At 33.0% G+C, this 16,159-nt stretch overlaps 1 protein-coding gene across 2 annotated transcripts; it reads left to right on the top strand.

The window, feature by feature from the left end:
- The first annotated feature begins 932 nt into the window (after window positions 1-932).
- On the top strand, window positions 933-8,725 carry LOC131637720 (DNA repair protein RAD51 homolog 4-like). 2 transcript variants are annotated; one of them, XM_058908326.1, is made up of 10 exons: window positions 933-1,077; window positions 1,166-1,245; window positions 1,338-1,453; window positions 1,658-1,739; window positions 2,819-2,953; window positions 3,042-3,155; window positions 3,248-3,338; window positions 4,532-4,602; window positions 8,034-8,183; window positions 8,331-8,725. In XM_058908326.1, exons 1-10 carry the CDS (start codon window positions 990-992, stop codon window positions 8,370-8,372), a joined length of 969 nt encoding a protein of 322 aa, XP_058764309.1. In that variant the 5' UTR covers window positions 933-989; the 3' UTR covers window positions 8,373-8,725. The 2 variants fall into 2 exon arrangements, 1 of the variants encoding a protein (XP_058764309.1); XR_009294391.1 differs by lacking the exon at window positions 8,331-8,725 and having other exon boundaries at window positions 3,248-3,370; window positions 8,034-8,098.
- The last annotated feature ends 7,434 nt before the right edge of the window (window positions 8,726-16,159 follow it).

The raw sequence follows: 16,159 nt of genomic DNA, 5'->3' as shown, positions 1-16,159 counted from the left end.
ACAATGCGGACTAGTGCATACATGCATGACAATTTTTTGTGCTATAAGAACTACATCGATCTCTGAATCTGTCAACTCTTTTATAAATATGCATGTTCAAAGTAAAAGTAATTTTGTTGATTTCATACACGATTTTAAAAGAGCTATAAAATAATACAAACATAATGAGTCAGTGTATGATTTTGAAACAGTCTATTATGATTTTGTGTTAGCAACCAAATTGGAAGAGTTGAAGCTCAAAGCTTCATAGACCTTTAAACGGGTAGGAATTCCATCTTCTCACATTATTTGTGCCGAGACATGAACACATGGATATATTTCAGATAGTTTGATTTGTTAAAGGTGGACCAAATTAACAAAAGATGATTACATATTGTCAATGCCTTCTAAAGAATGTGATGATGAGAAAATGTTCTCGTTCTCTCGAGAGACTATGTCTTCTACATTCAAAAAATGAAACTTTACCTAACAAACACTTTTCAAAATAAATAAATAAAATTCCAAATAAATCATAAAAGTTATCAAACATGAAAGAAAATAAGGTCTTGCTAACTAGTGCCCTCAGGACAATGATTAAGCATTTCAAAAAAAAGAAAATATTTTATAAAAAATTTACTATTTTAATTTTCAAAGCATTAAATACGCAAATTACCGAAATATATGTACTATTTTAAAGTCTTAACCATTGCCTCAAGGACACTGATTAACATTTAAAAAAAAATTATGACTTAATAGAGATTATTGATTCATTGACGCGTGTATATGATTTTCTTCTTCTTTATTTTTTTAGCGATAATGAAAGAGAATGATTTTTGTTCCCCAGGAAGAAAGAAAATAATCTAAAATAAAAATAAAATATTGAATAAGACATAAGTAACTATAAACAATAATATGAGTTCAAATAAAAATTAATAAATAATTATTGATGACATGACAAATGAAGTAGGATCTTATACACTCTCCCTTGGTATTGGCGGCATTCGAAGAAAATGGCGCCATTGAACTCTCTGGAGAAAGAGTATCCGCTCATCGATCCTAACTTCCAAACCTTTTGCGCTTCCCACGCCATTTACTCTGGTTCTTTTCCTCTTATTCTCTTCCCCAAAATTTTCCTATTTCATTTTCAGTTTCATTCAATCCCATCACTATTCCTTTTTCTCCTCAGTCGAAGATTTCCTCCTTCACGATCTCGACGCATTACTCACTTCCGCGGCCAATCATTCCACTTCCCAGAGATTGAAGCAGGTTAGGGTTACCTATATAATCGATTATTTCATTAATCTGTATTATTAAGTTAATTAAACGCGTGATTCTACTTTGAATGTGTAACTGTTTAGGGTATTCACCAGCTTCTGTCTATTGTCGATGCTCTACATCCGCCATTGCTTAATGGTTTGCAGCTTCTTGAAGACTCTAAACGGAATAAACATGTTTTGTCCACTGGTTGTGACCGGTAATCTCAATACTTGTGTGATTATGTTTAATATATTTTTATTATAAATTATTACCGGTGTTTCTGTGTCGGTGTCGTGTTTGAGATGTCCGTGCTTCATAGTCTAATACTTATGATGCGCATTTGAGTTATGTTTGGTTTTGAATAAGGTGTAAATGTGGCTTGAAAGTAGCACTGATCAGTGCTTGAATCTGTTTAATTTAGGATTGATGCATTTCTCGGAGGTGGATTACGTGAAGGACAATTAACTGAGCTTGTTGGACCATCCTCTTCTGGCAAGACACAGGTTAGAGCTTAATTTATTTTCTGTATAAAATCATATCTTGAGTAGGAGTATTAAATGGGCTTGGGGAACTCTGTCTCATCCTTGTTGGGGATACTCATTTCTAATCATTGGAGAGAGATGCTTATTTAGAGTCGGGGAGGGGATGGGTTATGGGTGTATACGATGCACCGCCCAATTTAGTAGTTTTCTAAAACAAATGTTATGCAGTTGGTTATTTGTGGAAAAAAACTTCATAGTGCTCGTGCTAGGCCCCCATCAATTCGTATTTGTCAATGTTTGGCCTCCCTCACATTGTGTTTATCAATGCATATCTACGGGTATTTAATTACTTAAAGTTTCACAACAAGACATTAACGAATAATGATTTTTTTTGTGTTGAAGTATGCATATGTTGTACTCCAAAAAAGTTGATGCTCCAATATATATGCTCTACTCCAGATACATCAGTTGTACAATGAACCAAAAAAAAAAGTCAATTTTGCTTACGGTGACCGGAGAGAGTATCAATCATGGTTTTTGCTCACGTCACTTGTTTTTTACTTAAACATACCATACTTTTATTGATCATGTATCATACGATTTATTATAAAATTTGATTCACGATTTGGAATATATGTCCTCCTATTCAAAATTTCAATGTTGTTTCAATAATCATGTTACAGACTCATCTGGCAAAAAACAAGAAAAATACAAAAGAATATGAAATTTATATTCTTATTCACTTGAGATAAGAGAAAAAAATATCAATAAAATACAAGTGAAGTACAAAAATGTATTTCTTGGGTAATTGGAATGGCTATGATCTCTTTTCCTACTTCTTGTTTATTTGATTGGAGCTGTCAATATTTCACTTACTCTATCAAGGCATTTATTTCATTTGTAATCCTGGGTGTCTTAAGAAGAAGCCTATCAAACTAAAATGGTTTACTTTGGTTCTGCTGTTAATCTTTCTGCTATAGCATCATTGACATGCACTTGCATCATCTCTTATTGGTTGGCATAAGATAAATTCTTTTATTTTATTTTTTCATATCTGTTATGTTCAAGTATAACTTGGCTTGTTTATGGATAATTATTAGGTTTGCTTGATGTCTGCCTCAACTGTTGCAAAGCATAAGTGTTCAGTTATATATTTAGATACTGGCAATTCCTTTTCACCTCAGCGGATTGCACATTTTGTTGGCCAGTCTTCTGATTATGTCTCAGGCAATCAGGTTACTCTTGATTCAGACTTACTGCCCATTGTTTGGTCCTTGTTTGTTTACTTGTCTTATAATTGTTTTTAAATTATCCATCTTTTAGGCTGATCGTAAACTTCTACAGAACGTATTAGACAGGATAATTTGCTACCCGGTGTTTGATGTATATCAGATGTTTGATCTGCTGCATCAACTGGAGATCAATTTCAGATCTGAGGTTCTCATTAGCATGAATATTTGTAACTGATGCAACATAATTGGTTTTTCATTTTCTTCTATCTAATAATTGACTACTGTATACTGTCACAGATTCACAAATCAGATCGTAATGTACAACTGCTTATTGTTGATTCAATCTCTTCACTGATTACTCCCATCCTTAGGGGAAGTGGTCCTCAGGGTATAGTACATATTTGCATGCAAAATTCCTTGGTATGCTTACCATTTATTCCCTTTGTATACCTTTGGATATTTTTCTATTGTCCCGGCTTTCTTGACAAGCTCAGAACTAAATGATACTGTCGGGTACTTGGTAAATTATATCATCTGTTATTCATAATCATGGATCATCCTTGTTATTCTAGATTCCCAGTCAAATTACATAATCAGTAATCTAGTGTCAATTCTTAAAGATCTGAGCTTGGGTGAACTTGGATCATAAAGGCTGAAGCCTGAAGTGAACAAATGAAGTAGACTCAAAGGTTTTGTTTTGGGACTTTTATGTATGCTGTCATTAGATTTGCCGACTTAGTAATTCGTGAGTGGAGTGGGGGTATAAAGTTGACTTGATGGTTAGAGTGAGAGAGTCAAGGAGTAGAGTGATAAAGAGGTTGAGAGTTCTATCCCCACCCAAAACATAACAATAATATATAGTAGCATTTTTCATTCAAAAAATATAGTGAGTTTTGAGCTAGTTTACCCGAGTATACCCCAAAGCAAGTTTGTTGGGAGTTAACCAGTGTCTGATACCTAGACATGTAAAATTTTGAGTTAACTTGTGCGTTAGAAAACCATATGGTTTTGAGGTATGTCTTGTTTACTTACTATACCAAAACAACAGTCTTGAATACCAGACTTCAGTTATTATGCTCTGGTATGTATTATATTCAAGCATGCATACCCATGTTAGTCGTCTGTTATATGGTATCCACATATATCACTTGACAAGCATGCATCAAGTCAAGTATTTCATCATAGTTTCAAAGTTGAATCACTAGTTGCTATTTCTCTTTCTTTGAAAAACGTAAAAAGAAGAGATTAGATATTCCCTAATAAAGTGTGTGTATATATATATATATATATATATATTCCATCAATGTAGATAAATTGATTGGACTGTTTCGTAATGAGGAGTCTGGTTATATGGATCATAAGCCATTCGGAAAATTATTGAGGTTTAGGTCTTGCCTGTTATGTCTTACTAGAACATTTTTCGTTTTGTTCTGATCAATTTTTATGTTAAGTTTTCCTAACATGGGTAATCATGCTTTTCCTTATTATTTTTTGGTTAAGGCTTATATGCCATGATAACAGTTTGGATAATTATTTAAATGTATAGAAACTTAGAAATGTGCATTTTATGGGTGATTTCAGGATACGCTTTAATGATATCTGTTGGGTTTCTATTGAAGAAACTAGCACATGAGCATAATATTGCAGTGTTGGTAAGTCTTACTTTTGTTTTGCCTTCATCTTTCTTTCTTGCCAATGATAGTCCTTCCAATGATTGTGAGAAAATTCTTTTAGTTCAAAGGAATTTTTCTTGGCTCATCTTATCTAACTATAATTGACATGGAAATATAAATATAAATTGTTTTATTTTTTCAATCTAATCTTAGTTGTCTCTCACCTCCAGTATGTTGATGAAACCCTTATTTTAGATGAAGCATTGAAAAAATAAAACAATTGATATAGAATCTTATCTAAAGAGGTTACTCAAGGAATCTTATCTAACTCTAATTGATATGTAATTATAAATATAAATTGTTTTATTCTGGGTGAAAGGGGAAATTAAGATTCATTGGGTTTGTTGGTCTGATGTTTGTAAACCAAAGAGATTCGAAGGTTCGGGATTTTCGCCCGGTTAATTTAGCCTTGCTAGGTAAATCTCAAGCTACTGGGCTTTGGAGGGACATCTTAGGAGCTAGATAGGATTCCCTTGTGATCTCTTCGTTGAGGGAAGGAAGGTCATCTACTCTCCGTTTAACCTTGTCCTGGTGGAAGGGGGTCTCTTTCTTAGACTCTAAAGCCAGTGATTCTTCTGACTGGTTTGTGGAGGGGATCAGTAGAAGACTAGGGGATGGTCTTAAATAACACTACTTTTTGGAATGATACTTGGTAGGATCTAGTCCTCTTAGATAGAGGTTTCACAGAACTTATCTTACTGAAAATAATCAAGGTAGGTTAGAAGGAGAATTGACAGTTTCAGTGGAAAAGATCTTTCCTTGTTTGGGAGTATGACTTAGTGGATGAGTTTTTCCTGCTTCTGCAAGGGTCATCCTTTCACCTGGTAGTGATTGTTGGTGGTGGCAGGTAGGGAAGAATGGGGTCTATTCCTTCTGCAAGGGTCTCCCTTTCACTTGGTAGTGATTGTTGGCGGTGGCAAGTAGGGAATAATGAGGTCTATTTAATTTCTTCTGCAAAGAGATGTATCAAAGAGAGGGTGGCAAGTAGGGAATAATGAGGTCTATTTAATTTCTTCTGCGAAGAGATGTATCAAAGAGAGGGTGGCAAGTAGGGAATAATGAGGTCTATTTAATTCCTTCTGCAAAGAGATGTATCAAAGAGAGAAGACTTATATTCTTATCTCACACCAGGTCAGATATTGCTTATGCAGTCAGTTCGGTCAACCAGTTTATGCATAACCCAAAGGAGAATCATTTGCAAGTTGCACTCAGAATTGTTCAATACCTTAAAGGAACCCCAGGAAGGGGAATTCTATTAAAAAATAATGGAAATGTTAGGCTTGAAGTCTATACAGATGCTGACTATGTAGGGTCAATTGTGGATAGAAGGTCAACAAGGTATTGTACCCTTCATGGAGAAAATCTTGTAACTTGGAAAAGTAAAAAGCAAAGTGTGGTAGAAGGTCAAGTGCTGAAGGAGAAATTTGAGCCTTGGCACAAGGTATACTTGAGCCCCTTTGGTTGAAAATCATCCTAAAAGATTGAAAGATCAAGTGGGAAGAGCTAATGAAGCTTTATTGTGACAATAACTCAGCAATTAGTATAACTCATAACCCAGAGCAACACGATAGAACCAAATATATTGAAGTTGACATACACTTCTTCAAAGAAAAGTTTGATAGTGGCTTGATATGCACCCCATGTGTCTTCTCATAATCAACTTGTAGATGTTCTAACTAAAGGACTCAACAACCACAATTTTGAATGAATTTTGTCCAAGTTGGAAATGGATAACACCTATTCACCTATTCACCAGATTAAGGGGGAGTGTGGGAAATCTCTCAGCATTTAAAAAAAATTGATTTAGGTTTTGTTTTGGAGTTTGGAGGGGAGGGTAAAGGGAGGATTTTTGAAAAATGTTTTTTAAAAAAATGTAGAGAAATGTTTAACATTTTTAAATTTTTTTTTTGTATAGAATGATAAAAGAGTGTTTATTATTAACATATTTTTAATTTTTTGAAATAATATAACAATATAAATTATGTTTGAACAATTTGTGTAACCCCTCCAAACTCCTTCCCCCAATACAACTTTTTAGTTCCCTTAAATTAGGGTGTTTTTTGTTTGTGAATAAAAATAAATCTTCAAAACTCTTCCCACCTAAATCCTTCTATTCTAACCAATCGTTAGTTGGTCCAGTGGTGATTGGCGCTGGACTTGGTAGGGAGAACCACGGTTCGATCCCCCGCAACTGCGATCGGGAGGGGGCTTGACCCACTTGATGCCAGAGCTGTACCCCCGAACCGGACTAAACCGGTGGTTATAAACCAAAAAAAAAAAAAAAATCCTTCTATTCTTTTCATTAAATTCTTTCCTTTTTTTTTCAAATTCCTCTTTTCCCCTCCAAACTCCCCAACAAAGTGTAATATCTCTTATTTATGTACACATTGATATGATTAGTAAAATCTCATTAATTCTAGAGATATGCAATTAGAACATAAATTACTATTTCCTTGATTAATGTACCTTTCAATATTTAATATATGAGAAATAATTTACTTATTCATAGATTCCACATCATTGGAGACTCCACTCCATTGGAATGGTTTACTTACAAGACTCCAAAAACTCAAATAAGCAGAGGCTCTTAACTTCTTAGAAGGCTTTTACCATAATAGAGAATATACATTTTACCAAGGGCTAATGACCTTTCAATAGGGGGAGTTTAGAGAATGCGAGGTTTCGAGATGGTTATGGTTGTTTGCATTTTGATACGATTCGTGGATCACCGTTTGATTGTAATTAGAGGGTACTGATTTGATCAGAAAGGTTTATCTGTTGTGTTGGAGGAACACATATTTGAGTCAGTTTAGAACAAAGATGAAGAAATTTTGTAAAATTTTAACTATATATCAAAGTCCTATTTGAGATGTGCGACTTTCACAAAAGTTGTACATGGGTAAGTGACTTTGCATGAAGTTGTATGTGGGATGTGAAACTTTGCCTAAAGTCTTTTGTGAGGAGTGTGGCTTCTATTGATTCAGACTAATAATTAAAAAAAACCTAAGTTGTACATGCCAAGTATGATTTCTATATAAGAGAATGGATTCCCAGCCCCACATGTCTCACATGCGACTTAAACCATCCAGGTAAATACTTCTTTTTTTTTTGGCTTTCGCACTCTGGTTCTTAGGGGAAAGGGGCCCTAGTAATTCAGAACTCGTGCCGAGAGGTATGGGCACTGGTCAAGCATTGTTCCCACCTAGGAATCGAATCCGGTATTCCCCGGATTACGTCCTTAGCAGGAGCTCCTAGGCAAATACTTTTTCAACTATACTATATTGGTAACCTTGATATGCTAGAATCATATCTAAATAATGATGCGGGTTCAATATATATTTGGAAAGAACATAATTGCAATGATCTGTCTTGACATAGCAGGTTTACCAAGGTTATGACAAATTTTGCAGGTGACAAATCATGTGGTGGGTGGGGAAGACGGTAATTCTAAACCAGCACTTGGAGAGAGTTGGAAGAGTGTCCCTCATGTAAGGCTTTTGCTCTCACGTGAATGTGGAGGCAATGTCTGCAACTTTTCAATAATCAAACATCCAGCTATGGTATGGGCTTGATAAGACATTTCTTTTGGGACACATTAGGATTCTAATTTTCTCTTATGTCTTTCATTATCTTTGTCATTAAAGAAAGATTTGAATCAGCTTTTGCAAATGGAAATTAATCAGTCTCAACTTGCTGTGCTGTTTCAGGCTTCTGGTAAGACTGCAACTTCCACCCGTCTGTTTGTTTGAAGTGATTCTCACTGCAAGAATGTTACTTTTCATAGAAGTGTTTTGAGAAACTTATTTTGTTAGTGTTGTTTGGTAGAAAATATGGACCAAAGCATACTTATTAGTATATGTTTTTTGTAACCATTTTTAAAGATTTAATCGATATCATTTATGATCTAGGCACTTATGTTAAAAACAAAAGCGTGCCAATTTATAGGGACGAAAAGACTATTTAATCCAAAATTCTGGATTAGTGTTCATATCTTCGTCCCAACCTTTTTTCAAATCAAAAACCAAAAACTATTCCTTGTTTTCCCTTTTATTTTTGATGTTTAGATTGCCTATTTGAATGACAATTATCACACATGCTATTATTATTTGCTTTAATCCACCACTGTACAATAAAAATCCACCACCAATAAGAAACTTGCAAACTCTTCTCCCATAATCAGAAACAACAACATAATTAAATGAAATGGGGTAAAATTACCAACTGAGAATTTAGAACAGAGTAAAGTTATTAACTGAAGGTGTATCCATGGATGAAGGTGCAGAGGAAGAAGAATACATAGAGGAGGGGAAGAAGTTCAAATTACAAAATCATTTTATTTTTGGATTTAGTCCTTCTAATCTATTATGTAATATATACATATTCATTGCAACCATTAAACAAGAAACATAAGTAGCTTAGTGGTGAGGTGTATTTGCTTTAACCAAAAGATCACTATTTAAGCCTTAATTATCAATATAGGATAATTTAAACATTTCTTAGGAGAAGAAGTCTTAATTATTAATATAGGATAATTTAAATATTTCTTAGGAGAAGGAGAAATAAGTATATTTTTGTGTATAAGTTTGAGCATCACAATCACTCATATGCCATACTTATGATCAATTAATAGTATAAATTAATTTGACACATGATCAATTAATAGTATAAATTAATTTGACACTGTCAATACATTTTAATATAAAAATAAAGAAAAATATAATTCAAATTCCTCTTAAAAAATAAGTGTAATTTATCCTAAATCAATTTATTTAATTCCAAACTTATTAGATGTTAGTATTTAATTGAATCAATATGGATTGGTTAGAAGATGTTGTCCTTCCATCCAGAATCATGTTAATCTTTAGATTTTTTTATAAATCTGATATGTTTTGTAATTTTCCAAAAAATCGATAGTTCATATCTGATAGATCAATAATAAAAGCGAAGTTAACAATACTGAATTTTTCAATTTTTTTCATTTTTTTTGGATATTTGAAAAAATAGTTACAAAATCATGATTTGTGTTTAAAAAATCAATGAATTTATACTGAATATTTGAAAAATCGGATATAAAAATATGAATTTATACCGGATTTAAAACTGGTATAAAATCATATACTTTTAAAAGCAAATTATAATTTTACACGTTTTTAAAAAACAAGTGTAAAATCTTTGGATTTATATTTGTTTAAAAAATCCGTTAAATATTAAAAAAAATCTAAGAAAAACTAAAAATACTAGAAACCAATGAATTTCTAAAAATTCGGTATATTATTATTTTTTTTTAAAACCATCAAAATTTGTAAAAAATTCAAATTTTTATTAAGGACATTTTAGTAAAATTGTACATAGTGGCGGCGACATGTATAACGGGGATGGCAGGGCAAAATTAGTGTTAGTAGGAACATGTTATTTCTTGGCGCATGTCCACTGGGTAACTTTATCACTGAGAGATATTTTGATATTGAGAAACATAGTAAGAACAAGAAAGGGTGAATCTTGAAGGACAGAAGTTGGATACTCATCAATCGTCGGGAAATCACAATTGATGCACATTCATCTTCATTCTTCTCATTTGTATCAAGCTACAATGAGTAGCTAAATCCCTTTTTGTTGGGATTAAATGTATTTCACTGTAAGATTATGTATGTTTATTGATCATGTCGTTGTATACAATCTATTTATGAATTAATATCGATGTTATCATTGTTTCAGTATTTAAATTTATAGATTGGAATTGATGTTGAGAAATACGGTTCGAATCTTGATCTAAGATAACCATATGTTAAATTCTAAATGCTAGACATAGATTTAGGTTTATGGGGTTTTGAGAGTGTTCATGGGGGGTTTGGCCTAAGGAAGGTGAATGCGGAGGTAAATCCATCTTGGAGTTTTTTCGGCTATGGATCTTACTAAGAAAATACATGGTTTAGGAAAATATATTAACATCTTATCACATATCAAAGTAGGATGACATGTTCTTAGATATATTTCTTTCTTATTAGAAAGTCAGATAGGAAAATTTTCCTGGACTGTAAAGTTATTCTAGGAGATAGCTTGACTACCCAACATAGAGTTTTGGTTATGGATGTAAGAATTAAGGGGAGAGCAAAGAGAAGAAGTCATATGGTAGCGCCATATATCAAATGGTGGCATTTGAAGGGTGAAAATAAGGAATCTTCCAACACAAGATCTTAGAGAGAGGGTTTGGACAAACACAAAGAAATGCAAATGATATGTGGAATAAGATGGACCAAGATATTAGAAAAGTGGCTAAAGATACATTGGGTGAATCAATAGGATTTTGACCTAGGGGCAAAAAATCACGATGATGGAGTGAAAGTGTCCAAAGTAAAGTTATAGTAAAAAAGATTGTTTTAAAGAGTGGTATAGGTTTAAAAATGCCAAAACTTGGAAAAAGTACAAGAAAGTTAAGAATGAGACCAAGAAGGCGGTGAGTGAAGCAAGAACCTATACCAATCTCTAGGAACAAAGGAGAGATAATTATCTATATACAAGCTTGCTAAGGGGAGAGAAAGAAAGACTAAAGATTTAGATCAAGTGAGGTGTGTTAAAGATGAAGGAGACAAAGTCTTAGTTCAGGAGAAAGATGCAAAGGATAAGTAGAATACATATTTATATAATTTATTTAATGAAGGATATAGTATCTCATCGGACTCTAGAAACTTGACATTAGATAAGAGGATCAGAACTATAATTACTACCGTCAGATTCAAAAAATAAGAGGTAAAGGAAGCGTCGAAAAGAACGAGTAACAGTAAGTCGGTTGAGCTAGAAAATATACCTATTGAAGTGTAGAAAATTATTGGAGATAGAAGTATTGAGTGTCTCACCAAACTCTTTAATGAAATTGTAACACCCTGGATTTCCGCTTACCCCGCAGGGCTTCCGGCCTACCAAGCATGTCACCAGCTTAATCAATAATCCCCCCAGGGTACAGGGTTCGATTCCCACGAAAGGCAAAAACTCTACTAGTGAGGGGGGTAGAGAAGATCATGAGGTGACAGTGCCGGGAACGCCGAAGGCTCGGGCTGTTACAGAAATCATGAGGTAAAAATGCATGTCGGATGAATGAAGAAGAAATACTTTAGTTCCAATCTATAATAACAAGGGAGATATACAAAATTATGCATATTATAGGGGAATTAAACTTATGAGTCATACCATGAAGTTATGAGAAATAGTGATTGAACAAAGACTAAGAAAAGAGATTCAAGTCACTGAGAATCAACTTGGTTTTATGTCGGGAAGGTCCACCATGGAAGCGATTTATCTATTACGACGTGTGATGGAGCAGTATCGGATGGACCGACATGACTTGCACTTAATTTTTATTGACTTGAAGAAGGCGTATGATATACTGCCTATAGAGATTTTATGGAATTCCCTAGAGAAGAAAGGGGTTAGTATTTCATATATTCGAGCTATCCAAGATATGTATGAAGGGGTATCAACTAGGATACAGGGTAGATAAACATACGATTTTCCCATTAGAATTGGTTTGCATTAAGGATCAACTCTAAGCCCTTACCTTTTTACCTTAATTTTGGATGTACTCACGAAACTCATCCCAGAGCTAGCACTACGATACATGCTTTTTTCAGATGATATAGTCCTTCTTGGAGAATCAAAGCAGGATTTAAATGAGAGGTTGAAAACTTGGGGATGAGCTTTATAAATGCATGGTTTTTGCCTAAGTAGAAGTAAGACGGAGTATATGGAATATAAGTTCAACAAAAAAAAGCATTTCTAACCTAAAGGTAAAAGTTGGAGACCATATTATCCCTCAAGCCATACTATTTAAATATCTTGGGTCCGTAATACAAAATGATGGAGAAATAAAAGGGGATGTAAACCATCGGATTTAACCTGGGTGGTTGAAATGGAGAAAGGCATCAGGTATTTTATGTTATGCAAAGGTACCACTCAAGCTGAAGGGAAAGTTTTATCAGAATATGGTAAGACCTGCAATTTTGTAAGAGATATAATGTATGGCGGTTAAGAATTAACACAAGAATAAATTAAGTGTATCAAAGATGAGGATGTTGTGGAGGATGTGTGGTATGACTCGACAAAATAAAATTAGAAATGAAAATATTAGAGAGAGTGTCGGGATAGCGCCTATAGTAGAGAATATAGTGGAAAATGGACTTAGGTGGTCCAAACATGTAGAGAGAAGACTTGTAGATTATTTAGTAAGGAGAGTATACCAAAGGAGAGAAGGTAACTAATTCGAGGAAGAGGAAGTCCTAGAAAAACTATAAGAGAAATTATTAAAAAAGATCTTAAGATTAATGATTTAGATAGAAGCATGGTCATTGATTGAATACTATGACAAAAATTGATCCATGTAGCCAACCCTACCTAGTATGATACAACTTAGTTGTTGTTTTTTCAAAGTTTTTACTGCTCAAAGTTCCTCAAAAATGCAGAGTATAAAATGTTCTTAACATTAATGCAAATCAAGGTTCCCGCACTTTTAAAATAATCTGAAATATTCGAAACACATGTTTTTTCTACACCTTTAAAATATAGAGTAATTTCTCCACTTTTGAAATATTTTCATTAATCTAAAATATGCATAATGCTAACAAAATTTTCTCTTTTTCTGTTGTTCAAGTTATTGAAGATGATAATATTGAAATGCATGAAGAATATGAAATTTCTATGGATTTTATTTATATGATCATTATTGGTATGCTATGTTTAAGATTGATATTTTGTTAATTGCTAATCAATAAACATTTTTTTTTTTAAAATTTTCTTCGTAGATTTTTCCAACACAAAAAGAAGTATTATTGTAGACGGAGACTATTGGAGGGATGATGTCATAAAATTATTATATTTATCATTCATTCTGATATAATTATAAAAAAAAATCCAATAAAGAACAGATAATACTTGATTGTGGAAGAGAAAAATATTATAAAAGCAACAAAAGTTCAAATTCAACTCTTACATGTTCCACAAGAATCAAAAGTACGTTCAATATGAGATCAATACATAATATAAACGGTATCTAATGGATGGTTAGGGTTCAATATGGTAATCACAAACATATTTTAATAAATACATTATAATATCATGACTTCCTTGTCCATTTAAAAGCGGAGGAAAAACACTTTGTGAATGAGAATAAAAAGTCCAACATGACCCCAAGGCTCATAATAAACGCGTTGAATGGTCTAAATACATACAATTTAACATGTGCCATGCCAAAGATAAAGAGCGTGCTACATACTAATATTCTTTGAGATGTTCATACAAAGAAATGCAATAACTATTGAATTTGATTCAAAATTAAAAGTATGTGTATTTGACAAACAAGTCACACATTTAGGGAATACAACAACAAACAACTATTTTTTATCATATTTAAATTTATTATGTGAATAAAAGTGCAAGTTTAAAAATAATGTTTGTACTTCTTTTTGAAGGTCGAGTCCGTTCATTGAAGACCAAAAACATGTTGTAGAATAAAAGATGGAATATATGTAAAAGCTGGTATGGTATAAACAACATGTTAAAGCTGAAACTAATTAGAATTAAAGAAACATTTCAGAAGATCATCATCAACATAAAATTCAACATAATGCTCCCTTATGTGGAAGATTTCATGATTTTGTATCAAGAAGAGGCATATAACACTATGAAAAAGATTTAATGAGTGAAAAGAATATGCATTGATAAGGTATCATATGGATTCTATATTAAGACAAACCATGGTCTCCCTTATGTTTGTGAACTTTCAACTCTTAAAAAAAGCTACTAGTATTCCATTGGAAATAGTTGAATTTGATTGAGGAATGAGAAAAATTGTTAAATTTTTTTAATTTCTTAGATATTATTATTTATAAAATGTTGTATACTAAGGTGTGTGAATTTTCATTTTTTTATAGAACTTCCACCTGATAACGTTAAAACCAAAGGAGGAGTTAAAAGGACTAGAAAGGATTTTTTTTTTTATGTGCAACACATACCCTATTATTGGAATCATGTTGATGCTTCTTAAGGATATGGAAATAAACCATCTCATAAATATTCTAGTCAATCCATTGCATGGATATCCAAAAAAGAAATCCCATGGATCTACAAGATAAACATACATGCTCTAGTTTTCTCAATTTTGTTATGACTACATCAAAGATATGTTTGATGTTGAGGAAGTTGATAATTATGGTTTTAGTGGATTTGAATGTTTTCTAGGCGAAGTGAAGAATCTTGGCCATTGATCCTTCAACACTTCCACAAAGGGGTTTATAATAACTATGATGTTTCTTCCAAATTGTTCTATCATAATGTTGAAGAAGTAAGAAATTTATGAAAGATAACTAGGTTGAATGTTATTAGGAGTGAGAAGTGGATGAGCATTTCCAACACGGGCTATTCGATTGTGTCAAGGTACAATGTCATACTTGTGACAATAACAAAAATTTGAACAACACCTTATTTTCCAAGTGTTTGTCATAGTGTTTTTCTTCTTCTCGTCATAAGGTAATTGTAGTTGGCTTTGTTAACAATTGTTAGGATGGAGTAAAGATCATTGCAAAGCAAAGATTTAGGAGGAGGTTTTCAAAAGTGGAAGACTCAACAACGATTTCCCATGAAGATTTCACAAAGAGTTTAGTTCGTAGACTGTGTGCAAGTCAAAGATACAGAAAGAATATTTTTATATTTTCAGTATTAATTTTGGATATTATGATTGTACTAAACTTGTATAATTTTTTCACAAATATTATTGGAAGACTAAAATTTTTTCAATTGAAAAGCATTGGAGACTAGAGTAGGCGCAAAGCAAGGACGAACACACCGAATTAATATAAATCCCGGTGTACACTTCTCTCTCTTTCTCCTCTCTCTCTCTCTCTCTCTCTCTCTCTCTCTCTCTCTCTCTCTCTCTCTCTCTCTCTCTCTCTCTCTCTCTCCATTCTTTTAATTTTCTAGACATTACATGCATGACTAAGTCGTTCTTTATTGCTTTCTAGAATTGCATGCCATTAGGATTTCAAATGGTAGTGATTTAATTGTACAAGCGTAGGGTTTGTTAGCATTGGAACTTTGATTTTGTGTTGTTGAAGATCAAACTGAAATTTTTTGTTGTAGAATCTAAACAACGTTGGTGATGTAAACTCACACTTCTAATGTAATTTGACAATTATTCAATACAGTCATTAGTGTGTCAATCTTGCTTGTACTATGAACTACATAAATCATTACACACCAATTAAAATCTATAAGCATAATCACTCTATTCGCTAAGAATTGTTTCCACTACGCAAAATCAATTTTGCTTTAAAACTGATAAAACAATTTCAAACTATTTTCAACAAAAATTTTCATTGGGAGGTCTATTCACCCCCTCTAGATTATTAAATACTCTATATTCTTGTCCAATAGAAAAGGCATATGAAGTAGCATATTCAGGCAGTCTAATGCATTACGAACATGAAGCCAGACTAGATTCTCCAAGAGGCCACCGTCACTTCTGTATGGTTGAGATTTCACTGCCATATGC

The sequence above is a fragment of the Vicia villosa genome, unplaced genomic scaffold (assembly GCF_029867415.1).
Source record: "Vicia villosa cultivar HV-30 ecotype Madison, WI unplaced genomic scaffold, Vvil1.0 ctg.002076F_1_1, whole genome shotgun sequence".
In the NCBI taxonomy this organism is placed as follows: domain Eukaryota; kingdom Viridiplantae; phylum Streptophyta; class Magnoliopsida; order Fabales; family Fabaceae; genus Vicia; species Vicia villosa.
The sequence above is the reverse complement of the archived record's forward strand: the minus strand, read 5'-3'. Positions and strand labels throughout refer to the sequence as shown.

Coding starts and splice junctions, on each gene's coding strand:
- LOC131637720 (XM_058908326.1), top strand. CDS start 990: ATGGCGCCATTGAACTCTCTGGAGAAAGAGTATCCGCTCATCGATCCT. Junction 3,339..4,531: donor TAGGGGAAGTGGTCCTCAGG/GTATAGTACATA, acceptor GGGTGATTTCAG/GATACGCTTTAATGATATCT. Junction 8,184..8,330: donor TAATCAAACATCCAGCTATG/GTATGGGCTTGA, acceptor GTGCTGTTTCAG/GCTTCTGGTAAGACTGCAAC.